Genomic DNA, 13,391 nt, shown 5'->3' on the forward strand with positions numbered 1-13,391 from the left:
GTTGTATTGTAACTTGATTTGTAGAGGCATCTGGCAGGTCTTGGTGTTTGTGTTGGTTGACAACTTGACAACTTGACTTGACTTGACACAATCAATGTTCCGAGCACCTAAGCTCATGGGGCGTATCCACCCTCCAATCAATACCCTGGAATGTCACAGCAAGGGCCGAGTGAGTTAGATTGAGCTAATTAATATTCGGTGAGATCGAGCGGGAACGCGCTTACAGATCGTCCCTGTGCCTCCAACTTGACGCCCAACGTTCCGCTGGGGTTCGGATATAGCCAGCCATAGACGGGATGATCCTCGACGTTTCATCCTTTCAAGATGCTATCGATGTTATACAGGCATTGCGTCCTAAACGTGCTCGAAACCGGCATCAGTAGGCCCCCTATTTCGGTTGTCCTTCCTTGGCAGTCGTCCGGGTAAAAAGGCTGGGGAATTGGGCCAAGACCAGATGGCGTATCAACAAGATGCAAGGTTGCTCGAGTTGAGCAAGATACTTGCTTATCCAGTGCCGTTCATCCACCCTCACTGGTGTGGGAATGCTCGAGTTTATTGCTTATTTGCTCAACACTATCTTTGCGCAGCTCGGGCCAGCGTCCTCGAGGGAGATGGCCCCCCAAGGTCGTACATAACCAAGCACGCATGGAACTATCATGTACATAGTCCTCTAGATGGTTGAATTTGAAAGTGTCTTCACTCCCCAGCCCTCGTCTTTGTCTATGCCACAAGTCGTCTTGCCTGCTCCCATCATCATACCATGAGTGAGACTCAACACCCGCGGCCCATGCCGGCCCACGCCGACGAATATATGGAAAAGGGCCGCGACGGAGTCGTCCACGATGTCAGCAATGCCTTCGACAAGCCGGAGCACGGTGCGGGCGCAACATCCGACAGGGAGGCCCAAGCCGGCGTCCTCGAGGTCGAGGCCATCGCCACGGTCTGGTCCAAGACCAGCCTCATAGTCGCCTACGTGCTGATCTGGATCGTCTACTTCATCATGCTGACGCAGCAGGCCGCCGAGGCCGCGCTGAACCCCTTCGTGACGTCGGCCTTCCAGCAGCACTCCCTCACGCCCACCGTCGGCATCCTCAGCAGCATCTTTGGCGGCGCGTGCAACCTGACCGTCGCCAAGGTGCTCGACGTCTTCGGCCGGCCGCAGGGCTACATGGCGTCCCTGGTCGTCGTCACCGTCGGCCTGGTCATGATGGCGGCGACGACGAGCGTGGAAATGTACGCCGCCGCCCAGGTCTTCTGGACCGTCGGCACGGCCGCCCTGCTCTACAGCGTCAACATCTTTGTCGCCGACACGACGGCCCTGCGCAACCGCGCGCTCATGACGGCCCTGACGGCGTCGCCCAACATCGTCACCACGTGGCTGGGCGGCCCGATCTCGCAGGGCTTCCTCGAGGGCCCCGGGTGGCGGTGGTGCTTCGGCGCCCTGGCCATCATCGTGCCCGTCCTGTGTCTCCCCCTGTTCGTCCTGCTGATGATGAACTACTTCAAGGCGAAGAGGCAGGGCGTCATCAAGCCGAGGGCCGGGTCGAGGGCGCCCTGGCAGTCTCTCCTCTACTACTGTCGCGAGTTTGACGCCGTGGGCCTCTTGTTGATCACGGCCGGCCTGGCGCTGTTCCTCTTGCCCTTTAACCTGTATACGCAGCAGGCCCTGGGGTGGCGGTCGCCGCTGATTATTTGCCTGCTCGTCTTTGGCGTCGTCCTGCTGGCCCTGTTTGCCGTGTGGGAGAGGTTCTTTGCCCCCGTCACCTTTATCCCCTACGCGCTGCTGCTCGACCGCAACATGGTCGGCGCGTGCGTGCTTGGCTCCGTGCTTTTTATCAGTTTCTGGTGCTGGAATAGCTTCTTCAGCTCGTACCTCCAGGTTGTCCAGGACCTCAGCGTCACCGAGGCCAGCTACGTTGTCCAGATATATGGCCTCGGCAGCAGTCTGTTTTCCATTGCCGCCGGCGTCGCCATTCGGTATACCGGCCGCTTCAAGGCCATGACGCTCTACGTCGCCATCCCCGTTTACACGCTGTTCATGGGGCTCATGATTTACTTCCGGGACCCAAGCATGAGCGTGGGCTATCTCATCATGTGTCAGATATTCATCTCCTTTGCCGCTGGCATCATCATCATGACGCCGCAGATTGCCGCCATGTCCGCCGCAGACCACCAGCACATTGCCGTTGTCATGGCCATCCTGTCCATGTTTTCATCCATTGGCGGCGCCATCGGCCTCACCGTTGCCGGTGCTATCTGGCAGGCTGTTTTCCCCGTCAAGCTTGCTGAGTATTTGCCGCCGGAAGATCTGCCGAATCTCGTCAGCATCTATGCCGCGCTCGATGTTCAGCTTAGTTACCCGATAGGAACGCCTACACGCACTGCGATTCAGCACGCCTACTCAGACGCCCAGTCCATGATGTTGACTGCTGGTACGGCTATCTGGGCTGTTGGCTTTGCTGCGGTTGCCATCTGGCGAAACACTGACGTGAAGAACTTGAAGCAGGTCAAGGGACAGGTCATTTAGGCTTGAGATCTTTGTGTTTTTTATGGGCGCATAGCGAGTACGAGTTTTGGCATCTGTACGGGTACTTGTATCAGAGATGCAGACTTGTGGCAGCAGCTTGAACTTGTTGAAAGTAAAAGTCTTGCTCGGCGCAAATAAAGCGACAAGTGTGAGTATATGTATTCAATAAATAGAGAGCATCAATAATACATGACAATTCAGTCAGCTTATCAAGCCCGAGTAGTAACGAGTGGTTGATATAGTAGTTTTCGCGGATAATTACACCGCAAGCTTTAGGGTAGCATGTATATACTGCAGAGAAGAACTCCAAAGAGAAAAACAACTCCATTACTCAATTTTCTTCGACTGACGACTTTTGATTTCTTCACATGATAAAAGTTCATCTTTACAGATCAATTCCCTTTTGTAAATCATTGTATTGTACACTCAAGATGGAGTAGTTCCCCGAGGATTATTTTCCCGCAAGGTGTATCCCACTGCAATCGGCACAATAAAGACTCAAGCAGACACATGATAGCACTGTGTCATGTGCTAGAGTCCCTCCATCTTTCACATGAGCATGCCTCTGACGTTTGTAGTGACCTAGGTATCGCATTCACATGAAATTGCACAGCAAGCAAGGTCCAAGGCTGTGCAAGGGCTGTTGCAGTGGTATATATATATATATATATATATGTAGTATACATGCAACTATAGCACCGTCCCCAACAGAATCAAACTCATTCAACATATCTGACATGGAAACACAATCCACTCATTATTATGCACCGCTTTACACGTGTCGCAATCCTTCACGGTTCCTCGCTTACACGGAGCCGACCAACCCGCTCACCAAGCCGGTGACGCCGGTCAGGCCGCCGACCAAATCACTGGCGCCAAGAGTGTTCTCGAGATTTGCAACAGCGCCGCCGGTAGCCTTGTTGAGATAGGCATTGACAGCGTCGATCGGGAGGCCAGACTGGACCATGGCGAGGGCCTGGCCGATGGCCTGGGCAGCAGCAGGCTTGAGGCCGCCGTGGATCAGATCCAGGAGCTTGTTGGCCAGAGGAACGCCGCCAAGGGCCTTTTCCACCTACCGACGGCATCAATGTGTTAGTCTAGATTCCTTCTACCAGTGTTATAGAATGCATGTCGAGCTTACCTGAGCAAACGAACCTCCAAACACGCCCTGGAGCTGGCTCTCGAGCTGACTGGCACCGGTTTTGGCAGTAACACCGCTCAGGACGTTGGTCACCTCACCGAGGACGGATCTCTTGTAGGGGGCGGCAAAGGCAGTGCCGGCAAGGGCAGCAACGAGCATGGTGATGAACTTCATTTTGATAAGATTAAGTAAGGCTTGGTTATTAGACGCGAGGTAAGAAACGGGGTGGCTTGTTTAAGCAAAAGAGATGGCGTAAGGCTATGCAAGTGACTTGAAGGAGTGACTGGCTAAGGAGTGACTGTAGTTTATGTGAAGATGCGAGAGAAGATGGTTTGTGTCTTTGAGAGGAGGGATACTGGGCACTTATACTGTTGAGCCGGACGGTCCAAGTGGCCCATGTATGGTCCGAGGCCACCGGTATCCCTTTCATGATATGACGGATCAATGGAGACGAAACATTGAACCTATTCAGGTTTTCCAGTGATGGACAGGAAATTTCCCATGGCTGCAGAAGTTACCAAGTGTGTATTGGTAGCCTTGGTTGCCACCAATCTTGAGAGTGGAAATGCTCAGACGTCCTTGACGTGTTGGACGGCTTTGAACCAACAACGACGGCCCGAAGTTCAGACCCGCATAGACCTCAATGCGACCATATATGGCAGGGGATGAGTTGTCGGTCAGATGAGCATGCTGTTCGTAGTACCTGAATTGGCCTGTTGGACGATAATCTACCGCGGGAGTTTCGCTCCCAAGCGTGAGGGAGCATCTTGCTGCTCTGCAACTTTGGCTCCTAGAAGGACATGTCAAGGTCCTTTACCTATTCAACACCACGGTAGAACATCAAAACTACAAGGTATACGAACCGGTGAAATACATGGGTGGTGACGCCCATCCTGTGGGTGTTTGCTCGCAATGCTGCAAGTTCTGGGCAAGACGACAAACACAAGACCAACATCCATGTCAACATTGATGGACCCCGCGCCAAGTGCGTAGTTGGTCAAGCGTAATTACCATTCTGCTGTCCTCTTTGTTTGAATCGCCCAGTTTTGTCCAGTTTGGGAACGCCAGACTTGTCTCCGGACAGATCTGGGGTTGGCAGCAATTCAACCGCCGCATTGACCCTCTGATCTTGTCAACTCAAGATACCAGGTACAATAGGCCCATGTGCCATTTGTCTGATAATTAAGTTACGATTGGCATCTCAATGGAGTAGTGATCGCCAGCGGCCCCCGCCTTCGAGATGATGATGGGACGGTCTGGATCCGCGGTCAGGGAAACTTGACATTTAGGCTAGAAGCACTGACTGGTTCCGCATTCCAACATGTCCTGTGGAGAAGTTTGCAACTTGGAAACTTCAATGTTGTTATCCGGATTGGGTGTGTTGATGGCAGTACTGCGAGTCTGTCAACAGGACAGCCAAGATGGGACGAAAGAGACGTCATGACGTAGCGCCAGATACAACGCGTGTTGGATTTATCGCAGCCCCAAGTAGTCGGTATATACTATTGTCTCATGTCCATAATTTCGTGAAAGTCCCCTGCCGTGATCGCCCAGTGCTGTTGACTGGTACGCCCAAACTCACACATCAAGTTCTACCAGACATCACCAGTCCCCATCCGACAATGTTCAATGTTGCGACTTTCGGCGTAGCCTCACTGCAAGGTTTGCATCTGGAAAATGAAGCCAAGTCTTGAAGCCCAAGAAACGGATCCGGCTCTCCGCACGTCCGCCGACAGGCCATGACAAATTTTCGAAACGTCTGGTCTAACCAACAAGTGAACAACCGTGACATTCACGACGACAAGGCGCCGACAATGGAATGGAGAAATCTCATTTCACCGGCCGCATACTCATTACAGGTAATTTTCCTTGCCCGCCCCATTGGCAAATTTCACCACAATCTGAGAGTTTCGGAACTGCATCCCGTTTTTGGAACATGAATCAAGAACAATGTATGTAGCTTGTGCGCCACGCCGGGGCAAAGCATGGACGATGTACCGAGTCAGACAATGCTGATCAGTTACGGCCCTCACGCCGTTGGTCTCAAGACATGTGAGAAACCGAGACAAGTTGGAATGCCCAACGCCTGCTGGCTCTCCGAGTTGAGCGCTGCCGTGCCAATGGTCCGTTGACTCTGGAACCGCGGTGTGAATCCGGGCGTCTCTGCCTCCGACATTTCGTGGCAACCATCCCTTCTCATGCACAAGCACCAGTGTCTCAAGCATTACTATGTATCATGATACATCATCTACGGCGTGTAGGCTCCGTCTCTCACGTTTATTTTTATTCATCATGGCCATGAGTACACCAACACACTGCCATGAACCATGAGATGTGCGAGAGAAGCAGAACAGCTCATCTGGCAAAAATACCATTTGCATCACGGTATATTGTTTCCCAAGTCTACCGAGTATCTTTTGCGGCAACTCGGCCGGCGCGGCAGACTCAACTGCTCGTTCAGACGATATCATCAGATACCACAGCAACAGCCTCGAGGCCAGCAGGAGAAGTCAATCACAGTCAATCATTACGGGCACATCCCTCATCATCCCGGGCACGCAACTACTCCGGTCTCAAACACGGCCGGCGGCAACAGCACCGTCGCGCCCATCTCATCGCGTCCGAAAGCATCTGTCCCACCAACGAACATGAGAGTGTAGGAAACAAGGCTCCGTCCCAAGTTGGTTGGTCGAGACACGGCGCACGCAAAGGAAGCAGCGAAACGGAATGTTGCCGTCCATGCTCCGGAGGCGCGACATGCAGTTTGGGGGGGGGAGGGAAAAAATAGCAATGCATATCCCGAGCATCCGCTGCAGCTTCACTTTGCTTGCATGACACAGAGAGCAGGGTTACGTAGATGATTTTTCAACCAAGCTTCATGATTGGTGACGGCGATGCATTTGCTTTTTTTCGTTTGTGCCAGGGTGAGACCATCACGTGGCGGTTATCGAGCTGCTGCCCGTCCATATATCCTCGAAGAATTTTTTTCGATTCTTTTCAATGTCTCGAGGTCAATCCTCAAGGTCAGACAGAGATAGCCCGTGGCTCGGGAGCCCAGGTGAGGTCAACCGGTCAATTCAAATGGCGGCCGTCACTACGCTGGTTGCATTCTGGTAAGTCAAGCACCGAGGACGGCATGTTTTCATGCACCCCCCCCGGGTGACCCGTGACCCGTCCGAGTCGAAAGTCGAGGCCTCGGATCAACTGACGGCAGCTACAGGCTCTGGGGGTACATTGACAACAGGATCCTGTCGGGCGCGTCCAAGAGGTACCGGCCGGTGCAGCGGCAGGTCGGCAGCCCGGGCTTCGAGCTGGCCGCGTCGGACGTCAGCGTCATCGTGCCGACGGTCAGCACCAAGGCGTCGTTCCCCGGGTGCCTCCGGACGTGGGCCGCCAACAAGCCGCGCGAGATTGTCATCATCGGCGTCGAGGAGGAGCGCGAGCAGGTCGCGGGCCTGGTCCGGGAGGCGGCGCTGCCCCCCGACGCGGCGACGCAGGTCCGGCTGCTGTTTGCGCCGGCGGCGAGCAAGCGCGAGCAGTTCCGGCTGGGCGTCGAGGCGGCCACGGGCAGCATCATCGTCAACGTCGACGACCACATCCTCTGGCCCGAGGCGTTCCTCGACAGCGCGCTGCCCTGCTTCCACGACAAGTCGGTCGGGGCGGTCGGGCCGGCGCTCGGCGTGCACATCCCGCCGCAGCGCCGCAACAGCAGGGACGTGACGCCCTGGGAGGCGGCCATGACGAGGGCCCTCTGGCGGAGGAACAGCGGCCTCGCGGCCGTGTACGCCGCGGCCGGGTGGTGCTGGGTGCTGGCCGGGTCGACGGTCCTGTTCCGCGGCGAGATCCTCCGCGACGCCCGGTTCCTGCACGGCCTCACCAACGACTACTGGCTCGGGCGGTTCAAGCTGGACACGGGCGACGACACCTTCTCGTCGAGGTGGCTCCAGCAGCACGACTGGAACATTGCCATCCAGGCCATGCCCGAGACGAGGGTGAGCCGGACCACGGTCAAGAGCGGGCGCGCGTTTTTCGACCAGGCCTTTCGCTGGGAGCGAAGCACCATCCAGTCGTTCCTCCGCACCCTGCGGGACGTCCCCCAGATCTGGAAGAGCCCATACGTGGCCCGCAAGACCATCGAGAGGGTGTTGCGGCCCGTTCTCACGGCGGTTCATATTCTCGCGTGGATCGTGTCCTTTTCGACATATCCCAGACTCGCGTAAGCAGCCCCTCGACTTCTTTCCCCCGTGTGTGTGTGTTTCCCTCTCTAAAGAGCCAGCGAGCCACGCAGGTCATTGCTACTTGTGTATTATCTCTGGGACGCCGTCTTGAGCTACGCCGCGTTTCTCAAGGAGTATCCTTACATGTGGCGCCAGCTGGGGGCGGTGGTGCTGATGGACCATTTCTACATTGTCCAAGATGTTTGGAGTTGGTTGACGCTCGACAATGTAAGTCCAGGTCGCCTGATTGACAGAATGCCCTCCTCCGTGTCTAACTGTGGAAACGCGCAAGACTTCATGGCACCGGTGAGGGTTGCCGGGCGCAGTGCTCGAGACATGGAGACATGAACTCGAACTGGGCGTTTTCGCGGAACTAAGCCAAGGTTTCAAGCAACATCTAATACTGGGCGGTTTTCTGTTTTCCTCTTGCCTTTTTTTTTTTTTTTAATTTTTTAATTTTTATCAAAGGGAGAACCATTGTATAATTATAGGAATGCCAACTAATCCAAGTATGCGGTACATTTACACTCCAGTCGAGCTGGTCCAAGTGAACAAATTGACCTCAGTCACGGCCCGCCCACCACCGTGACCATCATTGATCGCATCAATCCCATGGCCGCTTTGCGTCGCTCACATCAACACCAGGACACTCCATCGCAGCGTGGTCAATTTTGATCCCCCGCGCCCAGTCTCTTACCATGTCCCATTGACCCCACGCAGATCGATGTCATCAATGCCAGGCTGGGCCCATTGAATGCCTCCCCGCACACTGGTGGCATCGCCAAGCCCCCCGTCTGGCTGCCACGCGACAAGTGGACCAGCTCGGCCGGCATTGACCAGACAGTCAATGACCCCAGTGCCAGTGCCAGTGCCAGTGGTGCCATCCCCGGCGCCAAACCCACCGCCAGTCACGGATCGCGCCGCCCACCAGCATACACAAGCGTCAATGCCAGACAAGAAACAAGACTGGAGAGTCCAGATGTCCGGGCCACGCTGGTTTTGAGTTTCACCCCAGAAGCCGCCCGCCGCCGCCATTGGCTGCGCCATGCGACGCCCGTCCAAACGGAAAGTCTAAGCGAACTTGGAAACACTGAACCTGACATCTGGACAAGATTCGACACCAGTCGATTGACGGAACCGAGCGCCCTCTTCCCCGTCTTCTGTCCAACCGCGATTGAACCCCTCAAGATTGCACCATCTCTTCACTGTTCGGCGGCGGCATTTACTTCAACGCGGCCAGCAACCAGCGTGCCACTCGACAAGACGCAGTGCCACCAGCGTGTGCCACTCCGGCTGGGTGCCTCGTTCCTTTTTTCCCCAGGTGCCGTGCCCCCCTTCTCGCCGTCAACTGGTCTGCCAAACCTCGTCCGTCCCATCGACTCACTGGCTGCCGAGTCCCTACGGTACCAGTTGACATGTAGGTGCTCAACTTGTGCTCGTGCTCGTGCTCGTGCTCGTGCTCGTGCTTGTGCATCCCCCCCTCCCCCGTCTTTTGTCCCACGGGGCATTGAATCACCCATTGACAGTGCGTCTTCTTCAGCAGACGCCCGGTGCTTTCGCACTGCCCGCCTGTAACGCGTGTAGACTCGGTGCAACAGCACGCATGGCCCATCAATGACCGGCTGGGGTCAAAAAGCATCACATCACATCAAGTCCCTCCCCCGCCCTGGGATAAGGGGCTGGTGAGACTTGACGATGGACGCATCGTCGACTCGGCGCCCCGTCTGGTCTGGTCTCTCCCGCGCCATGCACCGTTGCACGGCGTACCCGCCGACTAGTATCTACCCGTGCGTCGACTCTTGCTCCTCAATCAAATCGACTGCCGTCTGCGTCACCGGGTGTCAGATGAAACGTCAACTCGGTCCCTGGACTTGTTCAATCTTGTTCCTGTGCCCCGGGCCCCGGGCCTCGACGTCTTTTTACTTCGTGTCCCCTGCCACGTGGCTCTGTATACCCAGCCCCCAGGGTTGATTCCTCTTCTCTTCTCTTGTCTTGTCCTCGTTGTTTCAAGTCCTACGCGGAGCCAAGGGAGAAAGAAAGTACGCAATAGGCGCCGGGAACCACGCCGGGTATTACATACCAAGTAGGTAGTTTGTCGCGTAGGCGTGTGGTAAAGGCCCGGATGCTTTGAGAAGCCGTCGCCCACAGCCAAGTCATTCATTCATGTGGTACTTGACCCGTGCGAGTTGCTGCTTCGCTGTATTACCCGCCCCTTGCCGTGCCTGCTGGTTGGACTGTCCATGGCATGATAACCATGATACCCACCTTGAACATGATGCCGTTGCTTTTCACGTCGTCTACATCTAGACCCCAGCCATGTGTCCCCAAGAATCAACACCAAGTGCCATCAGTCCAATCTAGGCGGCGAGCATCACCATCGTTTGGCCATCCGCCCTGAGCCGGGGAGGCCTGCCCAGCTTCCATGCAACACAATCAACCCAGGTCAATAGTGGTCAAGGCAGTACAGTAGTCAAAGTTCATTCATTTTTTATTGCTCTTCACTTGACGACCCTGAGGGTCATCCGGGAGCTGAATCCATGTCCCCAGTCTCCCACCTCCTTCCTGATTCCGCTGCCACTTCATCGTCATTCTTCCCCCGCCTCATGATAGTTTGAAAACATTACTCTGACATTACATGATTCCGTCTTGTGGCAACGTCTAAAAATTTTTGGTTCCCTTGTGGCACACTCCTCTTAAGTTGAACGCCTTCCTTTTTTTCCTTCCATATACAAAATCTCACACACAGGTAATTAACACGAAAGGAACCCTTCCTTTGGGTTGTCCATCTAAATAATTTCTTTTCGGCGCCAGTGGGGTCGCTCAAGCTGTTGTTATACGATTAAAAAAAAAAGGAATGACTGTAGTGGGGGTATCTCTTTGTGTCGCTTCATAAAACAAAGGGGAAAAAAAGGCCGGGCTGCAATAAAAGACGCAAAAAGATTCGCTTGGTCGCAATTTCGCCTTCAACAAGGCTGTTGAGGGCACCAATTCAAATCGCAATGACGGCGGTGGCTTGACGGCATATGCAGCCGTGAGGCACGCTATTTGCGCAGTCCTACCCGATCTGCTAGGGTCTTCCAGAACCGACCCTTTGCATCTTCGCTTCTTGCACGCACCATTACCGCATCCCGTTGCATGGGTCCAACAATGTCTTCGTCACCCCGGCCGGGGAACTTGCCGTCCGCGTCAAGTGACTTCAACATTTGCGGCACGGCGCTCGGAAGGCAGTCCTCCAGACGTCTCCACTCGAGCTCGGCAACAAGATCGTCATGCGCTGGCAGTCGCGCGAGCGCCGCGGCATTGGAGCTGCTAGAACGGCCACGTCCCCGGCCCCGGCTCTGGTTTCGGGACTCGCTGACGGATCCAGCGGTTGAATGGCTAGTGTTTTTCACAATGTCTCCAAACGTTGTCTGCCAGCGAAGTTCCACCTCGGCCCATTTCCGCTCGGTGAGATTGTAGATTTTGCTCGTCTGTCCATAATTTTCGCCAGTCCTGACCAAGTGCTTCGTGTAATTTATGCGAGCCAGATCCCAGTCATTCCGGAATTTGGCAATCGTTTCTGGGTTGATGGTTTCCAGCTCGTACGGCTGTGGTGAGATGGTGAAATTGGCGTGTCCAAGTTTGTCCGACCACTCGTCATGCTCCTGCAAAATCGCGGGAAGCGGAAGTGGCGGCTCTGTGCTGCTGGACACATTTCGCAGAGAGGACATGGATGGGCGAGTGCTCAGCGGTGGTCGGGAGAACTGCGCCGGCGCACCAAACACAGGCGACAGCGGAGCATCCGGGGTTGGGCTTGTTTCAACTTTGGGTGACTGCAGCGGCGACTCTCGCGGAGGCGAAGCGAGCGGGTTGATGAGGAGGGGAGGGAGGAGAGGAGTAGTAGCCATGGCGCGATCGCGTTCCAGATTAGAGTGATCTTCGGGAGTAATGTCTATGCCAAGTCCAGTTCCCGCGCCATCGCTGAGGCTGTAGAAAGACATGCTTGGGTTGGACGGGACCGGTGGCATCGACTCGGCAGCACGCTCGGGAAGGTAATGGGTTGACGAGGACATGGACGATGAACGGCTGCTCATCGACTCACGAGCCAACACGTTCTCCAGGGTTAGCCCAGTGGTGGGCGACGCTCTGGGAGCTGCACGCTTACTCGACCGCCATCGCTTGAGAGTAGGCATTCGAGCGCCCAGCCGTGATGTGAACTCGGATAAAGCAGCTTCAGTAGTAGTGCGCTTTTTTCGAGGGTAGCGAGGGTCCGTGGTGAAGTCGGTGTCGCTCAAAAAGCCCATGTCGTAGTCGATGTCACACTCCGAGACGAAATCAGAAGGGAATATTGCCTCTGAGCTGTTGCGGTGGGAACAAGGCTGGTCACCTGCAGAAGAATATATTGGTCAGTACGATTCTCGTGCTCAAGTGGCCAACACGACCAGGATACAGTGACGGCACATACACAGGCAGCTGTACAGGCCAAAGTGCTGACCGGAAAGAGTAGCTGTGTCCTCCCCGCGGTCTAGCGGTTCCTCTTCAACATCAGGCAGCTGTCGCAAGCTAGACATGGTGCTCGAGGCCTGTGATGGTGAGGTTGGGCATTCCTGCGCCAGCTGCATGGGCAGTTCCAGCGACGAGGTGGAGCTCGAGCATCTCTGGTGGCCCTTGGGCGAGAAGATGGGTGTTACGGGGGAGGTGATGTCGGATGCTGAGGAATTGGTAGTGTAGTAGACGAATGATTGATCGCCATAGTCGGGAGTTGCCATGGCGGGCGGTCCCTTGACTTGTTGCTGATCAGTCCGTAGTCCAAATCGCTGTTCGACCAGCGGCGGTAGGAGCAGAGGCTTGAGTTTGGGCGTCATGCCTGCACAGCGTCGGGGCTGTGAGAACACAGCGGTGGCTGGCGGCTTTGCGAACTGGTCAACTATCGTGCGGGCGGTGTCGATATGTCGTGAGGTACTAGTAGTATAGAGTTGACGTGGAGGAGAGGAGGCAACTCTGGGAGGGCAGGCGAGCGAAGATATGGCGCCGCGCAGAACCCTGGACCTGTGCGGAACAGACAAGTCACAGGCCGGTCCTTGGAACTCTTTGGAACCCACCAAGTTGCTGGCAGCGAAGGTTCGGGCTGCTGTATGCGGGTTCTTGGGCGCCTCCGACGTAGGAATCGATCCAAAAGTGACCGACTGAGTGGGAAACAGACAAGAGGTGGGCTTTTGGTGGGGTCTTTGTTGGAAGCCTTCTGGCCAAAGGCGTTCCCCACTTGCAGACACTTGACTGGTCAGCTCGACTCAGTTCCTCGGGGTGGAGGCCGATGGCTGAGGTGGGCGGGTGGCGGGTCTTTGCACAATCCTTAGTGCTTGTGCCGATGTACCCAAGTACTCTGGCGTCTTGACGCGACTGGGTTGGGCTTGCGGAGTAGAAGACTTGTGGAAGGGCAAAAAAAAAAAAAAAGAGAGAAAAGTGGGCTCTGCTTTTTGGCCACGGCCCAAGACCAAAGCAGGCCAAAGCGTGTCTTGGAGGAGCG

General features: G+C 55.4%; 4 protein-coding genes across 4 annotated transcripts; 2 read left to right on the forward strand and 2 right to left on the reverse strand.

The window, feature by feature from the left end:
- Positions 1 to 760: 760 nt before the first annotated feature.
- MFS2_1 (MFS siderochrome iron transporter 1) lies at positions 761 to 2,527 on the forward strand (the record flags this gene model as incomplete). The annotated part of the gene is made up of 1 exon (XM_014694044.1): positions 761 to 2,527. The coding sequence occupies one exon, from the start codon at positions 761 to 763 to the stop codon at positions 2,525 to 2,527; it is 1,767 nt and encodes a 588-aa protein (XP_014549530.1).
- An 805-nt stretch (positions 2,528 to 3,332) lies between these two features.
- G6M90_00g009870 (uncharacterized protein) lies at positions 3,333 to 3,842 on the reverse strand (the record flags this gene model as incomplete). Its single annotated transcript, XM_014694043.1, has 2 exons — positions 3,333 to 3,599; positions 3,669 to 3,842. 2 exons carry the CDS (start codon positions 3,840 to 3,842, stop codon positions 3,333 to 3,335), a joined length of 441 nt encoding a protein of 146 aa, XP_014549529.1.
- Positions 3,843 to 6,749: 2,907 nt separating this feature from the next.
- Positions 6,750 to 8,195, forward strand: G6M90_00g009880 (uncharacterized protein; the record flags this gene model as incomplete). Its single annotated transcript, XM_014694042.2, has 4 exons — positions 6,750 to 6,781; positions 6,889 to 7,884; positions 7,945 to 8,113; positions 8,178 to 8,195. 4 exons carry the CDS (start codon positions 6,750 to 6,752, stop codon positions 8,193 to 8,195), a joined length of 1,215 nt encoding a protein of 404 aa, XP_014549528.2.
- A 2,731-nt stretch (positions 8,196 to 10,926) lies between these two features.
- G6M90_00g009890 (uncharacterized protein) lies at positions 10,927 to 12,729 on the reverse strand (the record flags this gene model as incomplete). Its single annotated transcript, XM_014694041.1, has 2 exons — positions 10,927 to 12,251; positions 12,330 to 12,729. 2 exons carry the CDS (start codon positions 12,727 to 12,729, stop codon positions 10,927 to 10,929), a joined length of 1,725 nt encoding a protein of 574 aa, XP_014549527.1.
- Positions 12,730 to 13,391: the final 662 nt, after the last annotated feature.

Source organism: Metarhizium brunneum, chromosome 1, assembly GCF_013426205.1.
Source record: "Metarhizium brunneum chromosome 1, complete sequence".
Classification (NCBI taxonomy): Eukaryota; Fungi; Ascomycota; class Sordariomycetes; order Hypocreales; family Clavicipitaceae; genus Metarhizium; species Metarhizium brunneum.